Source organism: Thamnophis sirtalis, unplaced genomic scaffold (genome assembly GCF_051295495.1).
Source record: "Thamnophis sirtalis isolate CommonGarterSnake01/CBP01778 unplaced genomic scaffold, rThaSir2_p1.2 scaffold_4, whole genome shotgun sequence".
NCBI classification, from domain to species: Eukaryota; Metazoa; Chordata; class Lepidosauria; order Squamata; family Natricidae; genus Thamnophis; species Thamnophis sirtalis.
This window is the reverse complement of record NW_028261384.1, coordinates 10955517-10978032: the sequence shown is the minus strand read 5'-3', so window position 1 is coordinate 10978032 and position 22516 is coordinate 10955517. Positions and strand designations below refer to the sequence as shown.

General features: G+C 42.7%; 1 protein-coding gene across 5 annotated transcripts in view; it reads right to left on the bottom strand.

Moving 5' to 3' along the window:
• The window catches only part of DPP6 (dipeptidyl peptidase like 6), a 637674-nt gene that overhangs the window by 59608 nt on the left and 555550 nt on the right, over positions 1-22516 (bottom strand). For all 5 annotated transcript variants that reach the window (XM_087712475.1, XM_087712477.1, XM_087712474.1 and 2 more), the window contains exons 9-11: positions 11205-11359; positions 9374-9471; positions 717-840 (exon numbers count right to left, since the gene is read on the bottom strand). In XM_087712475.1, the coding sequence (XP_087568601.1) occupies positions 717-840; positions 9374-9471; positions 11205-11359 (377 nt within the window). The remainder of the gene's footprint in view (positions 1-716; positions 841-9373; positions 9472-11204; positions 11360-22516) is intronic.

The following is a 22516-nucleotide window of genomic DNA, read 5'->3' as shown; positions in this document are numbered from 1 at the left end:
GTCCAATCACACTTGGCCAATAAAGAATTCTGTTCTGTTCTATTCTATCATGATTTATCTCTTATATCTTTTATGTACACTGAAAGCTTATGCACCGAAGACAAATTCCTTGTGAGTCCAATCACACTTGGCCAATAAAGAATTCTGTTCTGTTCTGTTCTGTTCTATTCTATCATGATTTATCTCTTATATCTTTTATGTACACTGAAAGCTTATGCACCGAAGACAAATTCCTTGTGAGTCCAATCACACCTGGCCAATAAAGAATTCAATTCAATTCAATTCTTCAAATACAAGGCATATGAGAGAAGTCCGTCATAATGGCAAACAGTTGCTAAGTGATTAGTCGTAAGGCAAGGACTACCTTTACTTTTTTAAAAACAAAAACGTATGTGCTGTAATATCCCTGAATCAAAAACAGCTGCAAAATTGCACGATGCACCTTAAAGGTGGGGAGAAAAATCTCTATGGATGGAACTGTCAAGACTGGTTATATATATATATTTCTTTTCAGTGTTATGTATTTTCCATGATATTCCATTTTCAGACTTGAAAAATGAAAACTAACCATTAGTTACCACAGAAAAAGGAATTGTTCAGATGCTAGCAGAGGATTTTCCTTATTTATTTATTTGATTGTATGCTCAGTCACTTTGGGAATTAAAAGGAAAAAGCAACCTTCGTTCACGGGGAAAAATAATAATGCAAATATATACCTTTATGCAGACGCCTGTGGTTGCATCACAGAGAGTCAAAATGGAAAAATTCTGGGCTCGATTTAGCCAGTTGACTGCAAACTTGGTACTGGTTGCCCACTTCACCATGGTTATATAATAATCCCTGAAAAACAAACCGGGGCATTTTTTAAACATTTTTGTTTAAAAAAAAATCCCACCTTTGTTAATAACACAAGGCAGCAAATATACCCAATACTGTATTCTTTCCTCCTCCTAGTTTACTCACAACATCAATCCTGTGAAGTGGGTTGGGCTGAGAGAGAGCGACCAGCCCCAAATCACCCAGGCAGGATTAGAACTCACCAACCCCTGGTTTCTAGCTGGGTGTCTTAACCAGTAGACCAACTTTCAAACTTCATTTAAAAGTTTCCATTCGATACACTTTATTGTTGTTGTTAGTTGCGAAATCGTGTCCGACCCATCGCAACTCCATGGACAACATTCCTCAAGGCCTTCCTGTCCTCTACCATCCTCTGGAGTCCACTTAAGCTCATGCCTACTGCTTCGGTGACTCCATCCAGCCACCTCCTTCTCTGCCTTCCCCTTCTTCTTTTGCCCTCAATCTTTCCCAGCATGAGGCTCTCCTCCAGTGAGTCCTTCCTTCTCATTAGGTGGCCAAAGTACTTGAGTTTCATCTCCAGGATCTGGGCTTCTAAGGAGCAGTTTTAGAAGAAGTCTTCTATACATTTGGGAATGTAATAAAGCTGATTGAAGAGATAATCTGAAGAAGGAATTGCCCATAAGGATCACAGCATGGATGGTCTTTGGTCATAGGGGTCCATCCCTAATCTTGGAGGTGGATGTGTGAAGTGTTTCAAGAGGTTGTGACACAAGCTCTGCTCACTGATTCCTGTGTTATAAGGCTGCACACAAGAAGTGCAGCTTCCATCCTCACAATGCACATTGTTGGACTCATGCCCCACCTGACCTATGCTCTGAACTGGGCTCTCTTACCTCGGTATCGCCATGTATGTCTGTGATCACCATACAGAATCATCTGCCTTTCCACAAACATTGGTGAGATGATACATTGGTTAGTTTTTACTGTACAGCAATGGTTTTTAATCATGGCAACTTTAAGACAGATGGATTTCACCTCTCAGCTGGCTGTGGATTCATGGAATTACATTACTGTGCACTTTTGTATGCTCTTGTGTAAACCACAAAGCTATAGGCCACATCCATTGAAAAAGTATATCTGTATACATAAAAGGCAAATGCCACTCATTCATCACGAAATCTCCAGAACCGTAAAGTCTACAAACTTGAAGTTTGGCACGTATATTCTTCTTAGCTTCTAGGTGCTCGCTAAGAAAGCATTTTTCAAAATGATCACCAGATCATCAGTATTTCTTATACAGTATTTAATACACTCTGATGCTAAGGAGTTCTACTCGCCCTCCCCACCTGAAAAGAACTCTGTTCCAACTTCCAGTTTCCTCATATTAACACGCTCCAATGCTAAGGAGTTAGACATTCTACTCCCTCTTCCCACCTGAAAAGAACTCTGTTTCCATTGCCAGTTGCCTCACATTCCATTACCTCAGTTCAAACAGGCAGATGTTCCACTCTTTCACTCAGGAGCAGTCTGGGGCTCCTTTTAGTACTAAATGGCGGTACCTCACCAAAATGTCTACGCCTTCCACCTATGGAACTGCTTACAAACTCAAGGGGGCAGGAGCGATATTCCCTTATGTATTTCAATCACCGACCACCACTGAGCCAAAGGATTGAACTGGAGTGAACCGTGTTTCTCCTGCATTGCCTGATCACATAGTTTAGTCGCGAAGCACGGGTACTGTCTATTTCCCTTATGCCACCAGAGCTGAGATACAGATATTCCATGATGCCATGCCATACTACATAAGTTTTTCCATGATTTTCACACACATACACAAACACACACACTATACACACACACACACACATATGTTGTTGTGTTTGTGCTGATAAATAAAATAAAAAAATCTTATATATATATACATACATACATACATACATACATACACACATACACACACATACACATATATATGAACATGACAACATGTAACAGAATCTCTGAGGGTTGAATTGTATACCAATGAAATCAAATCAAACAATAAAATGCATACTGTGGTACCTTGGTACTCAACGTTAATTGGTTCCAGGAGGCACAATGAGTACCAGAAATGATGAGTACCAAACAAACTGTTCCCATAAGGAATAATGTAGTGAGTCACAAGGTTGCTGATACGGACAAATTCTAGTTTGTGAACTGAGCACCAAACAAATGATGAGTACAAATTTTCATGTTAAAATGCATTGAGTACAAATTTGATGAGCTTCAGAGTGGTTGAGAACCAAGGTACCACTGTATCTGTATCTCTCTGCTCTGACACTTTAAGGTAATGCTTCCCAACCACGTCAATTTCCAGATGTATGGACTTCAAATCCCAAAATTCTGCTTAATGACCATACTGGCTGTGGAATTCCGGAAGTTGAAATCCACACACATGAAAATTGCCACCACTGGAAATCACTGGCCTAAGAAAAGGCAGATTACATGTTCCCTTCGGATAACTTCTGTGTCTATTCCTTCCTGCAACCAGGGAGCAGAAGGATAACTCCTAAGGCTAATGTACCCTATTTTTGGGGGTATAAGACACAACAAGGTTTTGAAGAGGCAAATTTAAAAAAAGGTTTTGCACTCTGCAGACCTCCCAAAAACGGCCCATTTTTTGCAAAAACGAACCCAGGTTTTTTTTAAAAAAAGGGGGGGGCATGAATAGCCTTTAGGAATGCTCCTGTGGGATGGGGGTGGGATAAATTGAGCAAAAAATGGCCTGTTTTTCACTCATTTATGCCCTTCCCAGCATCCAGGAGCACTCTGCAAGACTCCTAAAGGCTATGCCTGGCCATTTTGGTGCAGAGAGCGGGGTTTCGGGAGGCAAAAAATGCTGTATTCAGTGTATAAGACACACCCATATTTTCAGCCTCTTTTTTGAGGTTAAAAAGGTGCATCTTATACTCTGAAAAATACAGTACTTTATGAAATCATCTAAAGTGCAAAAGTCTATGAAATCAGTTCCTACTAGAGGATTTGAATCAGAAGTGGAATTTAGCTGGTTCTCTCTGGTTCGGGTTAACTGGTAATGGCAGCTGTGGGATGCTCCGCCCACCAGCCCCGACATAATGCGTGAGCACTGAGCATGCACAGACGATGCTCCGCATGTGCAGACATGGTGTGTGTGTTCACATTTGCGAACTGGTAAGTGAATCCCACTGCTGGTTTGAATCCCACAGTTTGACACTCCTAACCACCCACAACTGATGAATCCCATTTGTAGAGATCATGTGACCAATGTAACTGAAAACAACCTCTACAAATTGAAGTGGAAACAGACAAAACCAGGAGTAGCTGGTCTCCTACGTGATTTCTCTTGCAGAGCTTATAAGACACACACCTGATGACATTACCTAGTTGGGTAACACAATGTCTGCAAGAGAACAACCAAGCTCAGCCAGCCTGATCTGGAATCAGGTTCAGTTCAGTTCAGCTCTTCCCCACTTATGACTGTGCCTAGCTGTGATTTTTTTTTACTACACATCATTATATAATATAATAGTCACTGCTCACATTTGCCTTTTATCTCCTATATCATCTCCCTTTTGTTTTGCACTATAATGTTAAATGCTAAATAAATAATTGCAGCAATCAGGAGAGCAAGCAAGTAGCATCTTTATGATCTCCCATATCACTGTACAATGTGCAGTAACAAAACACATGTCGCCAGTAAACAGCTTATGCTTCTAGACTTGCGATGCCACTGTTAATTCAGATCAGCTTTGTGCAAAACTCTGCAGCTCAGGTTCGAAATGCTAATATTACACCCATCTCTCTCTCTGTCTCTGTCTCTCTTTCTCTCTGTCTCCTCCCTCCCTCTCTTTCTCTCTCCCCATCTCTCTCCATCTCTCTCTCCCCCTCTCTCATCCTCTTTATCTCTCCCTCTTTCTCCCTCTCTCTCACCCTTTCTCTCTCTCCCTCTTTCTCTCCTCTTTCTCCCTCCCTCCCTCTGTCTCTCTATCTGCATAAGTATGGGTTATGAGTCACTTGTTTCAGCGACCAATTTAGTCACTCAATAAATGGATGTAAGTAGAGGACTACTGCACATTTTACTGTGCTTTTCCTCTACAGGAAGAAGACTGGGCTGAAGAGAGAATAATCAGCCCCAAATCGCTCGGTATTAAATATCTGACCTAAATCTCCCTACTCTTAACACCTGAATCATCCCAGTGATTCTCAAAACTCTTTAGTCTGCAATGAATCACCTACAACCCGCTTGAGTTTTTCCAATTACCTCTAGCCGAAGTACAGAAGCCCATGGAGACCAACAAAAGGCCTTAATAAGCTACAGCAGATCACAAGAGATGGAGGTGTATAAATGGTCCCTTTAGCAGCTGAAGGTGTCCTGGTTATAAAAATATAGTCCTCTATTTGAAATCCAGGTCTGGTATAAAAATAAAGATTGTTTTTGTTTCAAAGGGAGAGAACCAGAATCTTGATTTCTCTTAGCTGTCGATATCTAAGGTGCTAGTGGAACAGTCCTTCAAAACTGACCTAGTCAACTTTCTCATCGTACTAAGACAATGCCTTCTTAAATGATATTATTTTGGCTTTGTCCATCTCAGAAATTCCATCTCACAAAGGATGTTCAAACTTGAGGCTGAATGTAAGAGTTTTATTTGGTGTTAGGCTTTACTGTAATATCTGAGACCGAATATGGACAGATTTTCTGCCTAGAACTGGAGAAAGGGGGGCGGTTGGGATGGAAAAAAAAAGCCCCCTCCCCAGCAGGAAGACTGACAAATCACGATGCCTGATCATATTCAAGTGGCACCTGCAGGTCAAAGCCATCTTTAAATTATCATACAATAGCTTTTCATAATGTCTACAGTCCATACAATTTTTATGAGTTCATTTGCTGGCTATAAAATATGCATAAGGAGCCATTGCTCTCATTGGGATTAATGTGCTGCATTGCTTGAGAGAAAACTCCTGTGTTTTGGAAAAGATTGGCTGTGCATACAAAGGAGTCCGGGATCGAGAAAGGAAGGCGAGAAATAATAAACAAGATTCTGCAGCTGTCAGCAAGGTTTAGCCCAAGAATTCAGCTGCAGCTTGGAGGGTAGGATATACAGAATATGGTCGTTTGCCGAAGAGACAGAAATTGGCAGAAAAACACAGTGCCACAGCGCAGGTTGGACAGGTTAAATATTCCCTCTTGCCCCAAATTTGCCACCAGAATGAAAGACTTTGGTGCTTCCTTAATTAGGCTTCTGTTTACAGTTTGATTGTTTGTCTAGTGTTATTCTTGTTATTAATCTCAGTTTATCTGGGTGTTGATTGCTGGTGAGAAAGTGTTTTAGTCTTTTCATCTGCCTTTTTAACTTTTCCATATGTCTATGTGCCAGTGGGTTGGGCCATGTTAAGCTTTGTACTTTAGTGGCCATAGTCCAGATATCGGATTTCTTGCAAGTCAAACCCCCAATGCAAAAATATAAAATGGTTATTCTTCCAAGCAGAGTTTAAAAAAATTATTTCAAGGCTACAGATGACGTGGTGGCTCAGTGGATAAGATGCTGAGCTTGTCGATCAGAAAGGTCGGCAGTTTGGCAGTTCGGCGGTTTGAATCCCTAGGGCCGCATAACGCAGTGAGCTCCCGTTACTTGTCCCAGCTTCTGCCAACCTAGCAGTTCGAAAGCAAGTAAAAAATGCAAGTAGATAAATAGGGACCACCTTTGGTAGGAAGGTAACAATATTCCGTGCGCCTTTGGCATTTAGTCATGCGGGCCACATGACCACAGAGACGTCTTCGGAAAGCACTGGCTCTTCGGCTTTGAAATGGATATGAGCACTGCCCTCTAGAGTCAGGAACAACTAGCACATATCTGCAAGGAGAACCTTTACCTTTTCAGACAAATTTAGCACTCAAGATAGTGAAGGTATCTCACAAGAAAAATATATTTCACAAGTGAAGTCTGCTGTCTTCATTCCGTTTCTCTCACACATGATTGTGTTGCCTCTTGGTCCTCCGGAATTTACGTCCTTCCTCCAGCATATCCACTCCTTATTACAAGCCATCAAATCTACTCTGTTCTCTGCTGGCCAGGAGCTGACCAGCTTTTGAACACAGTGGAAATTGCCATTTTATGACCCCTTTGCAGGGAGGCTCTGCCTGGAGCAAACTTGTGGTGATCCTTGCCTTCTCCTTGATTGGGAGTTGAGTCTGAAGGAGCTTCCCTCTTGACTGCAGCCATCAGATGCATGAGAACACAGCTGTCTTCAGTCCTTCACCGGTCCCCCAGTAGTCCCCGCTTGCCCTGCATTTTCAGCCTGGGCTGTTCTGTTGTCTGCTGTTCCGGGACTTTCATAATTATCCTGCTGTTGATCCTAACATGACCCATTAAGACATGAACTTTCACTGCCCTGTATTTTTCACTGTTTCTGAAAGCTCATTGCCCCATTCAAACCTTAGGGCTCCCGGGAGGGCACCCATTCTATTTTCGCCCAGATTGAGTGAAGCACAATCTCTTCCTTTGCTCTCTCTACTCACCCATAGCAAATATTCCTGTTCCTTCCCTCCACCCCACTATTTCAGTCGCAACATATACTGAATATTTAAAGCTACAATGCAATGTAGTACTAAATCTACAGTGGATGCTACTGCATTTCACCCCTACGGAACTGGGCCACCTGTTCTTGCTTGCTAAGAATTTTCTATGGCCCTCTTATGGGATGGAGATGAAAGGCCAAGGTGCTCTCCTTTAGTTGGATTACGGTAGCATCAGAGCCAGAATTTATTTATTTACACTCCGCCTTTATTATTTGTACAAATAACTCAAGGCAGTGAACATAGCTAATACATCTTCCTTCTCTTATTTTCTCCACCACACCAGCCCTGTGAGGGGAGTTGGGCTGAGAGAGGAGGACTGAGCTGGCTTTCATGGTTTAAGATGGGGTGAGAACTTGCTATCTCCAGGTGATTGTCCCAGTCACCCAGCCAGCTTTCATGCCTAAGGCAGGACTAGAATTCCCAGTTTCCTGATGATTACCCAGAGTCATCCAGCTGGCTTGTATGCCTAAGGCAGGACTAGAATTCACTGTCTCCTGGTTTCTCTAGCCTGATGCCTTTACCTCCAGACCAAACTGGCTATTGGATGGTACAATAAGGGAACAACATCCAACTAATACTGGATGGACTAAAAGGTACTGAAGTATGAGTATCATTGTCAATAGTCCATTGGATTCCATTGCCTTCATAGGCATTTAACTGTGGCTGGAATATATAGTATATAAGAAGGTGTTTAAAGTTTTTATTAGATGGATGAGATGGGTTTCATTGAAGTGAGCCTTAATTCTTATTCAGAATAACAGACTTAGAAGGACCTTGGAGATATTCTAATCCAACCCCTGCTCAGGCAGGAAATCTTATATTATTACAAATGGTTATCCAATCTCTTCTTAAAAACTTCCAATGTTGGAGCATTCAACAGCTTCTGGAAGCAAATTGTTCTATTAGTTAATTATTCTCATTGTCTGGAAATTTCTCCTTAGTTCTAGGTTGGCTCTCTCTTTGATAAGCTTCCACCCATTGTGTCTTGTCTTGTCTTCTGGTATTCTAGAAAATCAGTTGACCCCCTTTTCCTTATGGCGGGCTCTCAAATATTGGAACACTGCTATCATGTCACTCCTAATCCTTCTTTTCACTATAGACATACCCAATTCCTGCAACCATTCTTCATATGTTTTAGCCTCCAGGCCCCGAATCATCTTTGTTGCTCTTCACTGCACTCATTCCAGAATCTCAACATCTATTTTATAATGTGGTGGCCAAAACTGGATGCAGTCTTCCAGGTGTGGTCTTACTAAGTCTTTATAAAGTGGTACTAATACTTTATATGATCTTGATTCTATCCCTTTATTAATGCAACCTAGGATTGCATTGGCTATTTTGACTGCCACTGCACACTGCTGGCTGTTATTTAAGTGATTGTCCACTGTGACTCCAAAATTTCTCTCGCAGTTACTACTGTTGAGCCAGGTTTCACCTAATCTGTACTTTTTCTTGCCTAAGTGTAAAACCTTACTTTTCTCTATATTGGATTTCATATTGTTAGATAGGGCCCAGTGTTTAAGTCTGCTAAGATCATTCTGGATCTTGAACCTACTGGGATATTGGGTATTCTTGCCAGTTTGGTGTCCTCTGCAAATGTGATGAGTTCTCTTTCTATTCCTTCATCTAAATTGTTAATGAGGATACTGAAGAGTACTGGACTTAACACAGAAACTTGAGGCACCCCTATGCTTACTTCCCTCCATGAAGATATAGTTCCATCAGGACTACACGTTGAGTGTGGTTTGTCACTCAACTTCTATGACTACTATTATGTCCCTGTCCCAGCAGCCATAAATCTGAGCCAAAACAACTAGACAAGCCTATCAAGTATCCAAAATTATACAACCAGAACCCAAAAATAGGTATGGAAGTGAAGAAAAAAATAGAGTTAGAAAACCTAAGGATGGAGATAGCTGATTATATACCAGAGCTGCATCTTATATTCTCATCCTTAGTTTAAGGCAGCACCACACAAACCTCATCCGTGGATCATCCGGTGGCGTCATCTCTAAAACATGAGGAGGCCCATTCAACACAACTGCATGTAAGGAAATGCTTGGATTTTCTGTCCCGACCTAGAAGGCAAAAAGAGAACCACTGGGTGATTTTTATGTGTTGAGAGTGGGAATAGTTCCATAAGCCCTATTTTCCATCCCAAACCCATTGATCCTCTGGTCATCTTGAAGCCTCTGGCCCAGCCTAGCTGAAAAAGTGACCTAAGCGCAGTCCTCATTTAGCAACAACCTCATTTAATAACTCTTTGACATTGTGAGGGTGATGATAAATGACCTTCGTGACCAATTCTTGCATTTATGACCTATGCAAGTCTGTATGCAAAGGAAAGCTGAAGTAAGACTATGAGCACAGTTGCGCTTAGCAACCGCTTTCCTCCATGACCCAACTGTGGTCGCTAAACGAGCACCACTAATATTATAGTTTGTGATTCTATAAATAGGACCCTGAAGACTATACTTAAAAGATCCATTCAGAAATAATCTTGCTTTTCTAACTGCATTCGGTTAACTTTGAATTGTATCTCCCAGTAAAAGTAACCAAATCTTGAATGTCAGATGAATACAGGGGTGGGCTGCTACGTATTCACCTGGGTTCGGGAGAATCCATAGCTACCGTGTTTCCCCGAAAATACGACATGTCCTCATAATACAGCCATGCCACATTTTTCTGGTGGGCAAAAATATAAGCCCCCTCCCACATATAAGTCCCCTAGACAACCCCCCACCTCCGGCCAGCAGAGTGCCGCTCACCAATCTAGCAGTATCCCGATGGTGCCAAGCCGTGGGAACCTGGGGGGAGGCAAAGGTGATCGCATTGCTTGGTGCCTTCGGGATACCGCTAGGTTGGTGAGCAGTGCTGCGCCCAGATGAAGAGGGAGGTTGCCGGGCGGCTGCTCTCTTGCAAGCGGGCTCCCAAAGAGCCGGGCACAGCCTCATGGGCGAATGGCTGTGTTGCACTGTCGCCGCCACCCCAGCCTGGCTTTTTCTGCGGCTTCCAACCCGAGTCTTTCAGCAGTAGCCGCTCTGGGTGCACGCTCTATGGTTGTACACTCTGCAGGCAGCTGGCCCACAACCATAAAGCATGCATCCAGAGCGGCCACTGCCAAAATGGCGCTGTGCCTGGCTGCAAAGGGGGTTTGCCGGGTGGCTGCTCGTGAGCATGGTCGCTTCATGGCTGTTGTGTTGCACCGCTGCGACAGCGTAACACAGCCATTCACCCATGAGGCTGTGCCCGGCTCTTTGGGAGCCCGCTCGCAAGAGAGCAGCCACTCAACAACCCCAAAAAATAAACCCTCCCCCCATAATAAAGCCCAAGCCATATTTTGTAGGTAAAAAGAAAATAAGGCCCTGTCGTATTTTCGGGGAAACACGGTAAATTTATGACCAGTTCGGAGAACCTCCAAATCCCACCCACGGCTGGCCCCTCCCACCCCACTCTGCCCCTCCCAGGAATCTCCAGGCGGCCTGTTTTGGATGTGAGGTAAGTGCAGGGCCCATGAAGAGTCTTGGGGAGGGGGGAAAACGGGCCTCCCAGAAGTTCCAGATGGCCGGAAACGGGTCCATTTCAGGCCTCTGGAAAGCCTCCAGAGCCTGTAGGAGGTAGTTTTTGCCCTTCTGGAGGCTCAAGGAAAGCCTCTGGGGCCTGGGGAAGGTGAAAACAGCCCTCCCGCCATAGTGCAAGAGGCTGACTAGACCACACCCACCATGGCCACGCCCACCCAGCAATCGGGCAGAGAACCCATTGCTGAAATTTTTGAAGCCCACCCCTGGATGAATAGTAAAATCTATCCTACCTTTGGGTAGTGATAAGTTTCCGCTTTCGGGTAAAGGCTTCCGGTGAATGTGGGTATCTCCATTAATGGGACCCGGGAGTCATTGATAGTTGCATAGGCTAATCTTGTGCCATCAGGAGACCACCAGTGAGCAATCTGGCTTTTCAGGATCTCTTCTAGAGATACGAGAGAGTTGAAAAAAATACTGTGATATCAAAACTGTTAGTTAACAAGGAAATGTAAGGATAGATTGAAGGAAAAATTCTACTCTGTGGGCAGGATATTATCCTGTCTAAGTAATGAGCAAAAGAATCTGTTTTATTGATTCTCATGAATGGCTTCCAACCTTTGATGAATTTCCTTTGAGGTTGTGTAACATAATATCTCATCAAGAGAAGAAAGAAACAGTTGTACAGCTAATGAGCTCAATGATTCATATATTTTTCTCAAGTTTGGAAGAGCTTACCTTTCAGCATTAAATTGGGGGAGAATTCCACTTACTACCAAATAGTTAATTGCAGTGTTCTGAAGGTGTTAGGACCTATCTTTTGCTCTGGGCACAATATACAATCGTAAAAAAATACAATCCAACACTTTAATCGCTCAGCATGATTAACTGCAAAATTTCTCATAGCTTTCTATAAAACCTAGCTGCTTTTAGATGTTAACCTTTGGCTGAACTCTGAGTGAATTATGGGGACGTATGCAGTGGTGGGATTCAAATAATTTAACAACCGGTTCTCTGCCCTAATGATTTCTTCCAACAACCAGTTCATCGAACTGCTCAGAAAGTTAACAACCGGTTCTGCTTAAGTGGTGCGAACTGGCTGAATCCCATTGGATGTATGGAATTCTCCTAAGATCTGGACTCCATTTGAGTAACCATCATCTCAGGGACCATGCTCCAAAAACTAATGGATGGGGCAAATTAAAATTAAATTTGCTTTGCTTTCATTTATATTTGATTAAAATTAAATGTAAATGGTATGAATATTCTCCGTCCAAACAGGATATACTTTTCTCCTTTTAATCTGTTAAAAGTAGCAAATTTTGGTAGCAATATTTGCAGAATTTTGTGAGTGGGACATAAACCTGGGCTTAGGCTATGCCTTTCTGATGTTTAATTACTGCATTTTTAAAAATAAGCTGCCTTAAAGTTCTTGGTTATGCAGACATATGGGGCTAAGAAAACTTGGATGAGTTTCAGGTATGTATGTAATGCATATACGTATGTATGAATGTATGTATGTATGTATTTGTGGTAGCCACTGTTTGGATTTATATTTCTTTTCTAATGATGCTACTAATCTGCTAAGACAGACTGATTGTTTAAATTAGAGAATGCACTGTCATCACTAAAACCTAGTATTCAAAGAGATATTTACATATGTAAAGAATATGAGCTGAGAATATCTGGCAAAAATATGTCATGCGAGCTGGATACCGGTGCTTCGCTACAAAACCATCGATTGGGCCAGCTTGCAGGCCGGATGAGTCACGTGCTGGCCTCGCCCATATAAGTCAACTGGCAGTTGGAACAGTGTTCCTTTCAGGTGGGGAGGAGGAGTAGAACGTCTAACTCCTTAGCATCGACCCGTGTTAATGTCATACTGTATAAGAAATACTGATGATCTGATAGTCATTTTGAAAAATCCTTTCTAAGCGAGCACCTAGATGTGCCACATTTCAGGTTTGTAGGCTTTACGGTTCTGGAGATTTCATGATGCAGTGTGAGTGGTTTTCATTTATATATATATAGATTTAACTATTTGAGAAGCTTCTGTTCATGAGTTGGTGAATTACTGGGCTACTTTGTAGAGCTTTTTGTAACTATTATAAACAATATTAGATGATTGGCATGGCATGGAAGCTGTGCCTGTCATCCAAGAAGATGATCCAGCTGGGATCTCCCTCTACATTTTATCATCACAATACTAAATCTCTGGAAGAGAGCTGATGTCGCAAAGACACGACGTGCGATCTTGGAGTTCTGAGATCACAGTCAGATTATGAGAGGAGGTTTAAAAGCTTTATCTAGAATATGTTATAAAGATGTATTGTGATTGGATGATTTTAGGATGATTTAATGGAATGTTATCATATAATCCTATTCTACTCCATTTTGAATATTATATATAAAAGGACGTAAAAACAATTATAGGTTGAGATATAATAATTGTGATATACATGAATATAGGTGAATTTAAAATATGTGATTTGATATGAAAAGCAGGTGGTGACTATGGAAAAGATGCATGGAAATACTGTAACCAACTGACACACTTTCTACAAGTTGTAATGGAAGATTTATTTTATTTTTGTTTGTCTTTGTTTAAAAACAAATAAAAATTGTTTTTAAAAAATCCTAAATCTAACTTGACAGATTAGGTGAGGCACAGTGAACTTCACAGGGGGAATGAAGACATGAATAATAGTAATAGGAAGAGAGAAGGGGGAGGGGGAGGAGGACATGTTGCTAAGTAGAGTTGGTCTTAATTGGGACTTGTTTGGCAGAGTAACAGGAATAGTAGCAATGCAGTCTAGGACAGGAGTCCCCAAAATCTGGTCTGAGGAATGCTACCTATTCATGGCCCATTGGCAACTGGTCCACACAAGGGAAAACCCTCTTAGAAAAACATAATGGCAAATTCTAATTATTAATTAACTGAGGAACTGTCTTGTCTCAGTGGGATTGGCCCAGAAGTGGGTTCCTACCGGTTCGGGCTGGTTCGGTCGAGTAGATAGTAACTTGGCCTGCCACGCCCCCGAACTGGTTCAATCTGCAGCGCCACAGGTGCCGTCATCTTGTTTTTTTGACTGTAGCCCACATCAAGCGTGTGTGCGCCTGAAGCACAGATGCACCCAAAGCGAACCAGCAGTAGCAGAAAGCGGAATCCAACCCTGGATTGGCCCACCCCATTCGCTCCATTAGAAGGAGCATGCTGAGGACTGCGTCAGGCATTTCAGCTGGGAGAAGAGCCTTTTCTGCGGTGGCCCTCTTCCTTTTGGAACAGCTTACCCCTGGGAGGTGAGATCTGCCTCCACCTTTTTGGCCTTCTAGAAGGGCCTTAAAACCTGGCTTTATCGATTGCCGTGGGGCAGAGGTGGGATTCACATAATTTTACCACTGGTTTAGTGAGCACCGAAAATGTGAGCTCATGCGCGGCTACCACACATGTATGCGGCCTTCCATACATGCACTTTGCTTGCATGTGCAGTTTGCATGCATGTGCGCAGCTTAGAAAACGTGGCTAAATACAAAGGCATAGCGCTGGGGTGGGGGCCCGAAGATCATCACTACCAGTTCACCTGAACCGGTCTAAACTGGCTGAATATCACCACTGGTGTTTGGTCTAGATGGAGACACTCTAGGCTGGAGGTGACCAGTGGAGTAATGGAGAAGATACCACCTTAGCTTGTATATGATTATTGTTGCTTTTTTTTTGTAATGTTCTTTTGCTTATTTGCTTGTTGAGAGCAGAGGTGGGTTCCTACCGGTTCGGCCCAATTCGGCTGGTAGGTAGTAAGTCAGCCTGCCATGCCCCTGAACTGGTTCTATTGGTGGCGGCGCCATCTTGATTTTCGTTTTTGCACATGCGCAGAACAATTTTCATTGCAAAAAATGTAATCCGCCCCCCTTTCCTAACATTGTGCACATGCACAGACCTTTTCAGGTGCAAATGCATATGCGCATAGCGTATGTGTTTGGTGTGCGCGTGAGCGAGGCAAGGTCATACTCACAAACTTTTTTTGCGTGCCGAACCGGCAGTAATGCTGGCAGCAACCCGCCCCATGTTTAGAGATGGGCAGGATGTAGACTTAATTAAATAAATAAATGCTGCCAGCAAAACCGCATAGATGTGTCTGTGTACTCACCGGGAGTTGCGGGCTCAACTCAACATGACATTCTTAATAAGAACAACTCATCCTACAGATGAAATCTTGAAGAATTTATAATGGAAGAACAGGGAGCTGAATCTCAATCAGAGCCAATAATTTAGCCCGGGGCCCTGTCTTTATTGGCCACGAGGCTGCTGGTTCTCCATAGTGCCTATAAATTATTCCAAGGGATAATTTGATCTTTGTGTTCGACATGCACCGTGAGCCTCCGATGCTCCTGTCTTTCTTCTTAATATTATTTGACATGACGCTTTCATTAACTTTCCTATAAAAAGATCATAGTATCCTTTCCCCCCCTCTTCTCCCAGCCCCCCCTCTCACCCCATCCCATCTGCCACTGAACAGGATCAATAGTGCACACTTATAAGGAGAAAAGAAACAGCATCTTCCCTTTAGCCTACATAGTTTCCAACCCCTCTTCAATTTTCTTACAGCACAGCTGTCACTCAGATTTGATGTAGTGCATGATATATTTATTACGGACAATGTGGTGCCTCTACAAGGGTGAGATCATGTGTTTTCAACAGCTCTGAATGGCAGCTCATGCAGGGAAACAATAGGTATTCATTAAGCCCTCGTTCCAATGCAATGGGGCATCCCGATCAGCGGTGTTTCTGCAACTGAGGAGCAATATTTGAAGCAGCATCTGAGTAATAAACCTTCCTTTCTCTCGCTCCCTGATTATTATATTTTATTTACAGGAAAGACTGCCTGCCAGCTTTTGTCTGTTTGGTGCTTTTGAGAGCCTGGATTACTACTCCCACACTCTCCGGGCTCATGCTGGATGGGAGTTAACACAGCTATAATCTGGAACTTCTGGAAGGCTCAGACTGACAAACGCTGTTAAAGCAACAAGACTGGAAATTCTTCTCTAATTTACTGAGCAGAGACACAAATCTTGGAGCACTTCTGCTTCTAGGTGAGAATTTCTTTAAGTTGGGGCCAACTCTTGATGACTCCACAGACTTCTTGGCAATAGTATGGAAGTGGTTTGCGATTGTCTTCTCCCAAGATGCATTCTTGACTTTTCAGTCTAGCCTACAGCCCTGCTCTGGTCTCCCATCAAAATACTAACCAAATCTGACCCCACTTAGCTTCTCAAGATCAGCCAAGGTTAGCTAGATTTTGTTAGCTAATGGGACCATGCAAGAGGACCCAATTTACTGTTACTGTAATTCAGATCTTACAGCCCAACATGAATCTCCCACTTTAACCTAATTCATCAAACAACTGGGGATTTACACCACATTAATCCCAGAGTTAGGCATATGAAAGCCATAGGATTACAGGTGATTGCTGAATCTATTTTTATGACCTACTAGGAAATCTCAGGTATAGGGGCTACATTGGGAAGTCAAGACATATCTTGGAAGAAGTCATGCAGACTCACTGAGAGTTGGGCAACGAGCCTGTTTAATAAATTATTATTGTTACTACTGCTATTATTATTATTATTAGGAAGAAGGCAATCACTTACATACGGTGGCCAAGATATCCATGGTCCCTTGGAGTCAAACTCAACTTAAAGCCTAATATCAGAAAAACTGAACATTTCTGGCACTGTTTCCCATCATTGAAAAGACATCAATTGAAGTGTAACATTAAACAACACTCATCATAACTTTTAAAAATGAAGAATAACCTTCAAACTTTTCTAATTCAGAAAAAAATCTTGGCTCAGAGCAGATGCGGGATTTGGTCCATGTGTGTGTGTGTGTTTCCAGATGCTGCTACTGCTCATTCACTCAGGGCTGTGCTGCACAAATGCTTCATGTGCATGCGCAATACTAAAAAATGTTTCTGTGCATGCGCAGGAGCAAAGAACAAGATGGCTCATATGGAACCGCTGAGAGAACCGGTTCAGGGGCATGGCAGGCTGAGTTTACTACCTATTCGGCCGAACCGGTCCGAACCGGTAGGAATCCACCTGTGATTTGGTACTCTTCACTTGTACTCCACATTTCAGGGATTGAGGTGCAGCTACTGGACACCCAAATGGTGGCTACCATTAAGCCTAACTTGGTTGTTTTCTTAACCGAGCCCAATGAGTGAAGCCGATATTGTGGCTTATTCAACAATCTTGGCTTAATATTATATAACTGGGAAGAATAAACAAAAGATGAGGCTGAATTATAGGGTCTACTTAGGGTGAAGTTGGGCTTCGTATGAAGTAACAAATTTAAAATATGTAGGCCCGTAAAGTAAAAGAGCATGCAAGAAGAGACTTTATGCATAAACCCCACTTAATTTCCCCTCTCATCTAGTTCAGTGTATTAAAAGGGACAAGAGATAAAAATTCAAATTTCTTTACTGGGGTTTCTCATCTAGTTGTCTCTGAAAAGACGAAAAAGCTGACTGAGATTTACCAAAGTTTTATTTGTCACAACTTGGGAAGCACTACATGGCTGGAGTAAAAATACTCCAAAGAAGAACAGCCCAAGTTGGCCTATCCAATAAATGAAGTCTGCCTCTTTAAAAATCCTGCTCCTCTTCAGCCTAGTGAGGACGCACAATGAATTCAATCTTATGCAGGGAGGGGGGAGATACCATGTTTGTTCATGGATCTATACTCTTATCATGGCACCAACTGCAATCCAGCTCGGGTGCATTAGGTACAGGCAAAAAAAAAAAGTGTGGGTGGGAAATCTGGCTTAACATCTCAGGAATATTTCTGAAGACTGCAGGAAAGGATGACACCATTTCCTTCTACTTCCCCGTCTCTCTTTCACATCACAAATTGGCAATACTGGAGTGAAGACAAACTAGCTGATCAGGCATCTAACCTTCTGTCTTCAAAGGGTCTGAGTAGAACCTTGGTCCTCCTCTGGCGCAGGCCCATCTCCATCAGTGAGAGTTCCTGCCTCCACACTGATAGATCTCAGAAGCTGGGACCAGTAAGAAAGGAACCAGAAAAAGAGTATGCCAATGTCCAAATAAACCTAAGGAACTTTGGTAGCACCCAAAACTGGCTGGAATCCAGCATATAGTTTAGTTGGCGAACCTTTTCGGTATAGAGTTCCAAAACAGGAGTGTACACGCGGGGGAGCCCCGAAAACTGGAAGAGCAGTGCACATGCAACGGCAGCACCAGAAACCAGAAGAGCAGCTCCCCAGCGTGCATGCAACGGGAACCCCGAAAACTGGAAGAGCAGCTTCCTGGAGCACATGCATGGGATCACCAGAAAAGCAGCTTCCTGGTGCACATGCATGGAAGCATTGGAAACCGGAAGAACAGTTCTTCCTATTTCTGGAATATGAATGCCCGCTGGTCACCTGGTCTTCTGATTTCTGGCACACATGCATGTGCGAAGACAAGCTAGCCAGAACCAGCTACCAGAAACATGCGCGCCGGAACCCGGAAGAGCAACGAGTGATGGCTGGCGTGCCTGGAGAGATGGCTCTGCATGCCACTTCCGGCACACGTGCCATAGGTTCGCCATCACGGTTATGGTTAAATTTATCTATTTCTATTGATTTGACTTGGTTTCAAGAGTATTTACCAACTCATTTGATTGTCGCTGTAGCTGTTTCAATCTCCTTTTCTTCTGCAGCGGCAACAACATATATGCAACTTTCATCCTGTATTGCCTTTTTGGTAAAAAAAAAAAATAATGCACCTTGGGAATTTCCTCATCTTTCTTGGCATGCTGCCCATTTAATATCCTATGTTTTCTGTTTCTCAATGCTTTGGAAATGTGCGTGGCTTTCAAAAACCAGATTTCTAAATGGATATCTCTTTTCTGGAGGCAATTATAAACTGGGATGTACAGTAGATTTTTTTTTAATGTAATGAGATGATAGATTCTGCACCCTTGGCATTCTTAAAGCTAAATATATATATATATATATGCAAAGTTCCATAAATTATATGTGATGGAAAGTCCCCTTAGGAAAGAAGTAAAGTTGTTGTATGGCACCAATAAGAATCAGATACCTTCATTTTATTTATTCATTCTAGTGGTGAGGTTTTAAAGGAGTTTCTATGGCTGCGAGAGAAGGGATTTCAAAAGTTTATAGTAGAACCACTGGCAACTTTAATTGAAGCATGACGGAATAACTAAACAGGACACTTTTCTGATCTTTTCCTCATGGATGAATTCCTAAACTGAATTGCAACTCCCTGGGGATCATAAGCAACTTATGGGGAGAATTGCAATTTTATTTAAAATGAATAGGGCTTGCAGGCAAAACAGGAGTCCTGTCAAAACTCACTCTAGCTTTGGTTAAGCTGAGCAGTAGAAGTCTAGAGTAAGTTTAGAGATACGGTTAAATCTATTGAGTTTGTCAAAACCACTTGCCCATCACACAAGTCCCATATATTATTTACTTACTAGCTGATAACCAGCGTTGTCTGGGTATTTATTTATAAGGGGGAAATGTCCAGACAAAACATAATTTCTAATGTTGGAATTTCCTCCTTACCAGTGGGAGCCCCCTTGTGGAGTACTGTAAAGCTGTTATCATAACAACTCCACTGCGCTATACAGTAGAAGTCATTTTATGACAGTACAGCAGAAGTCTTTTGAAGGCACAACAGGCTGTATCGTAACAGAACACACATACAAGGGGGGGCGTTAGGTGTGTCTTACCCCCACAGTATTTGTTTCCAGAGAGTAAGTCACCTGTGTACCAAGTTTGGTTGAAATTGCTCGATGCGTTGGCCATCAAATTCATTTTAGGTGTTACAGTATCACAAAGTATAGCAATTTCTTGATTAGTTTAAATTGCAATAAAATAAGTGTTAAATACTTGTAACTTCTTGATTCCTAAATTCTCCGTCACCCCCAAAATGCTCAAACTAAAGGATCTAAGGCAGTGGTGGGTTCCTACCAGTATGATTTGGTGGCCTGGGTCGCTGGAACTGGCAGCGACCCAGGCTTGCCATGTCCCTGAACTGGTTTCTCCGGCAGCGCCGTAGGAGCCACCATCTTGTTTTCTGCTTCTGTGCATGCATAGAGCAACATTTAATGTATTGCGTATGTGCCCATGGTGCGGCCACGAATGAACTGGCAGTAGTGACTTCTGGAATCACCCCTGATCTAAGGATACTACTCAACATTGCCTGAACTGAATGTATTCTCAAATGGAGCTAGGGAGAGCCAAACACGAGCTTCATTTTTGCTGGCACTGTGAGCTTGCTCTTCGCTGTTTCCAGGGCAGCCCCGCCAGCCAGATATGAGGACCCCGGGGGTCGGATCTTGTCCGCGGGCCTTGAGTGTGACATCCCTGCTCTAGCCCATTTATATGTGATTTAAAAATGACACCCCCACAAATGTGTCAAGTTCCACTGGAAACATTGGACTGGTGCTTATGGAGAAGATGGTAGGTTTAGTATTCTAATGAAAAAGTTGTGCCATAAATCTTGTTATGAACTTTGTAAGAGCCTTTAGAGAAGCGACACAAGAATGCTAACTTTTCTAAAGAGGGCTGCTATAAGTAAGACAAATATGCCCAATTTGCTAGTTAGAGACCACATGCTTCCTGCATTGGTTGGCCAAGGAGTTTCCCACTATCAGTTGCAAAGTAATAGTGATCTAGACAAGAAGCACATGTATAAGTACAACCTCTAACTTTACTATAAAGATAACAGAATAAGAGATTTGGAAGGGACCTTGGAGGTCCCTTGCTCAAGCAGGAGACTCTATACCAGTGATGGTGAAACTTTTTGGCACCGAGTGCCCAAACTGGAGTGCGCGTGCATGTGCCAGAGTGTCAGAAACCCAAAGACCATCTGGCCAGTGCGCACATGCCTCTTTTTGTCTGTTTTGGGGGCTGTTTTTAGGCCATTTTCAGTCCGATTTTAGGCCGATTTCAGGCCAGTTTCAGCTTGAAAATGGTTGAAAAACCACCTGAAAACAGCCAAAAAACTGCATGAAAAATGGCCTGTTTTGGGCCGTTTTCCAGGCTGTTTTCAGGGCATTTTTGGAGCCAGTTTCAGGCTGTTTTCATGCTGGTTTTGGGGCAGGCTTCAGGCTGGTTTCCACTCCGGCACCTGTGAAGACCAGCTGGCCAGAAGAGCAGCTGGTGATGGCACGCGTTCCCACAGGGAGGGCTCTGTGTGTCGCCTCTGGCTCGCGTGTCATAGGTTCGGCATCACGGCCCTGTATTATTCCGGGTAATTGGTTGTCGAATCTCTTCTTAAAAATATCCAGCATTGGAACACCCACAACCTCTGGAGGCAAGTCGTTCCAATGATTAATGGTTCTTTCACCTGATACATAATAGGCTATACTGCAAGCCTGGAAGGACATCCATCTCCTATCCTCTTTACAACCGAAGGAACAAGGGAGGGTCCTTGATTTTGTGACATCAAAATCCATGTTAGTGGACAAGGAAATGTAAGCAGGCGGGGGGGGGGGGGGCTTCAAAAATTTGTTTCTTTTTCACCACTGCCTTTACCAAAGATAATGTTTGGTGTTGCAAGAAGTTATCACCCACCCCTCTCCTAGGAGAATGAAATATCCTGGGAAATATTGAAAAGGCAGAATATTATATTTCCCTGGATAAGAAATGGGGAAACATTACCCATCTCACCACAGGGCACATGGAAAGAAGCAATGCTGAACCAAGCTTGGGACTCAAAAGAAACACAACCTACAAAGTTAGCAAAGACACCCCTCCCCTGCCCCTGGGAGTCTGAGAACCAATCAGAATACATTTCTTACACAGGAACAGGAAACAGAGAGGTGGGGCCAAACAGAGAGTATAAAAAACTCAGGAACTCTCAGCAAGCCCCTTTTTCTCTCCTTTCCTTCTTCACCCAACATCTGGAATCATGTGACACCACCCCTCACTTTTCAGTTCAGGACCTCAAGCCATGTGATCCTGTCCACCATTAAACCATCTTTCCAAGCAGCTTCCATGTTTCCAGTGTCTTTTCCCCCTCTTGGAACTGAACCCAGATGGACATTTCTTCCAACAGTGTGACAGCTAAAACCTGTATATTCACTCAACATATTGAACCACAAACTATCGATATGGGCTAAGATATTCTGGTCTATAATTAGTGGAAGGGATTATTGGTGATCTGTAAAATTAAACCTTAATTTCAATCATTTTAGGGTTATTTGATAAATTAATGTCAAATGCTTTCAAATTGGTTCGATTTGAATTCGGTTATGCTTCCAGGATTGCTCAGAGGGGAGAGGCATAAATAAATAGATACACTTTAAATACCTCTGCTAATTAAATACCATCAATTTAATCAATATGTCTCCTCTCATACTAAGAGCAAAGCCAACCCCCTTTACTGTCGCTAATAAATACTCTTTTAAATCACTGAAAAAGCTGAATATAATCTAGCCTAATAGAGCCGTCTGGGAAGGTCCATAGTTGTACCAGGCAGGAAATTACATCATTGCGCAAATGCTACAGGTTACACAATTTGCATCACTCACAAGTGACTCAGATTAGATCACATATCATCTAATCTGC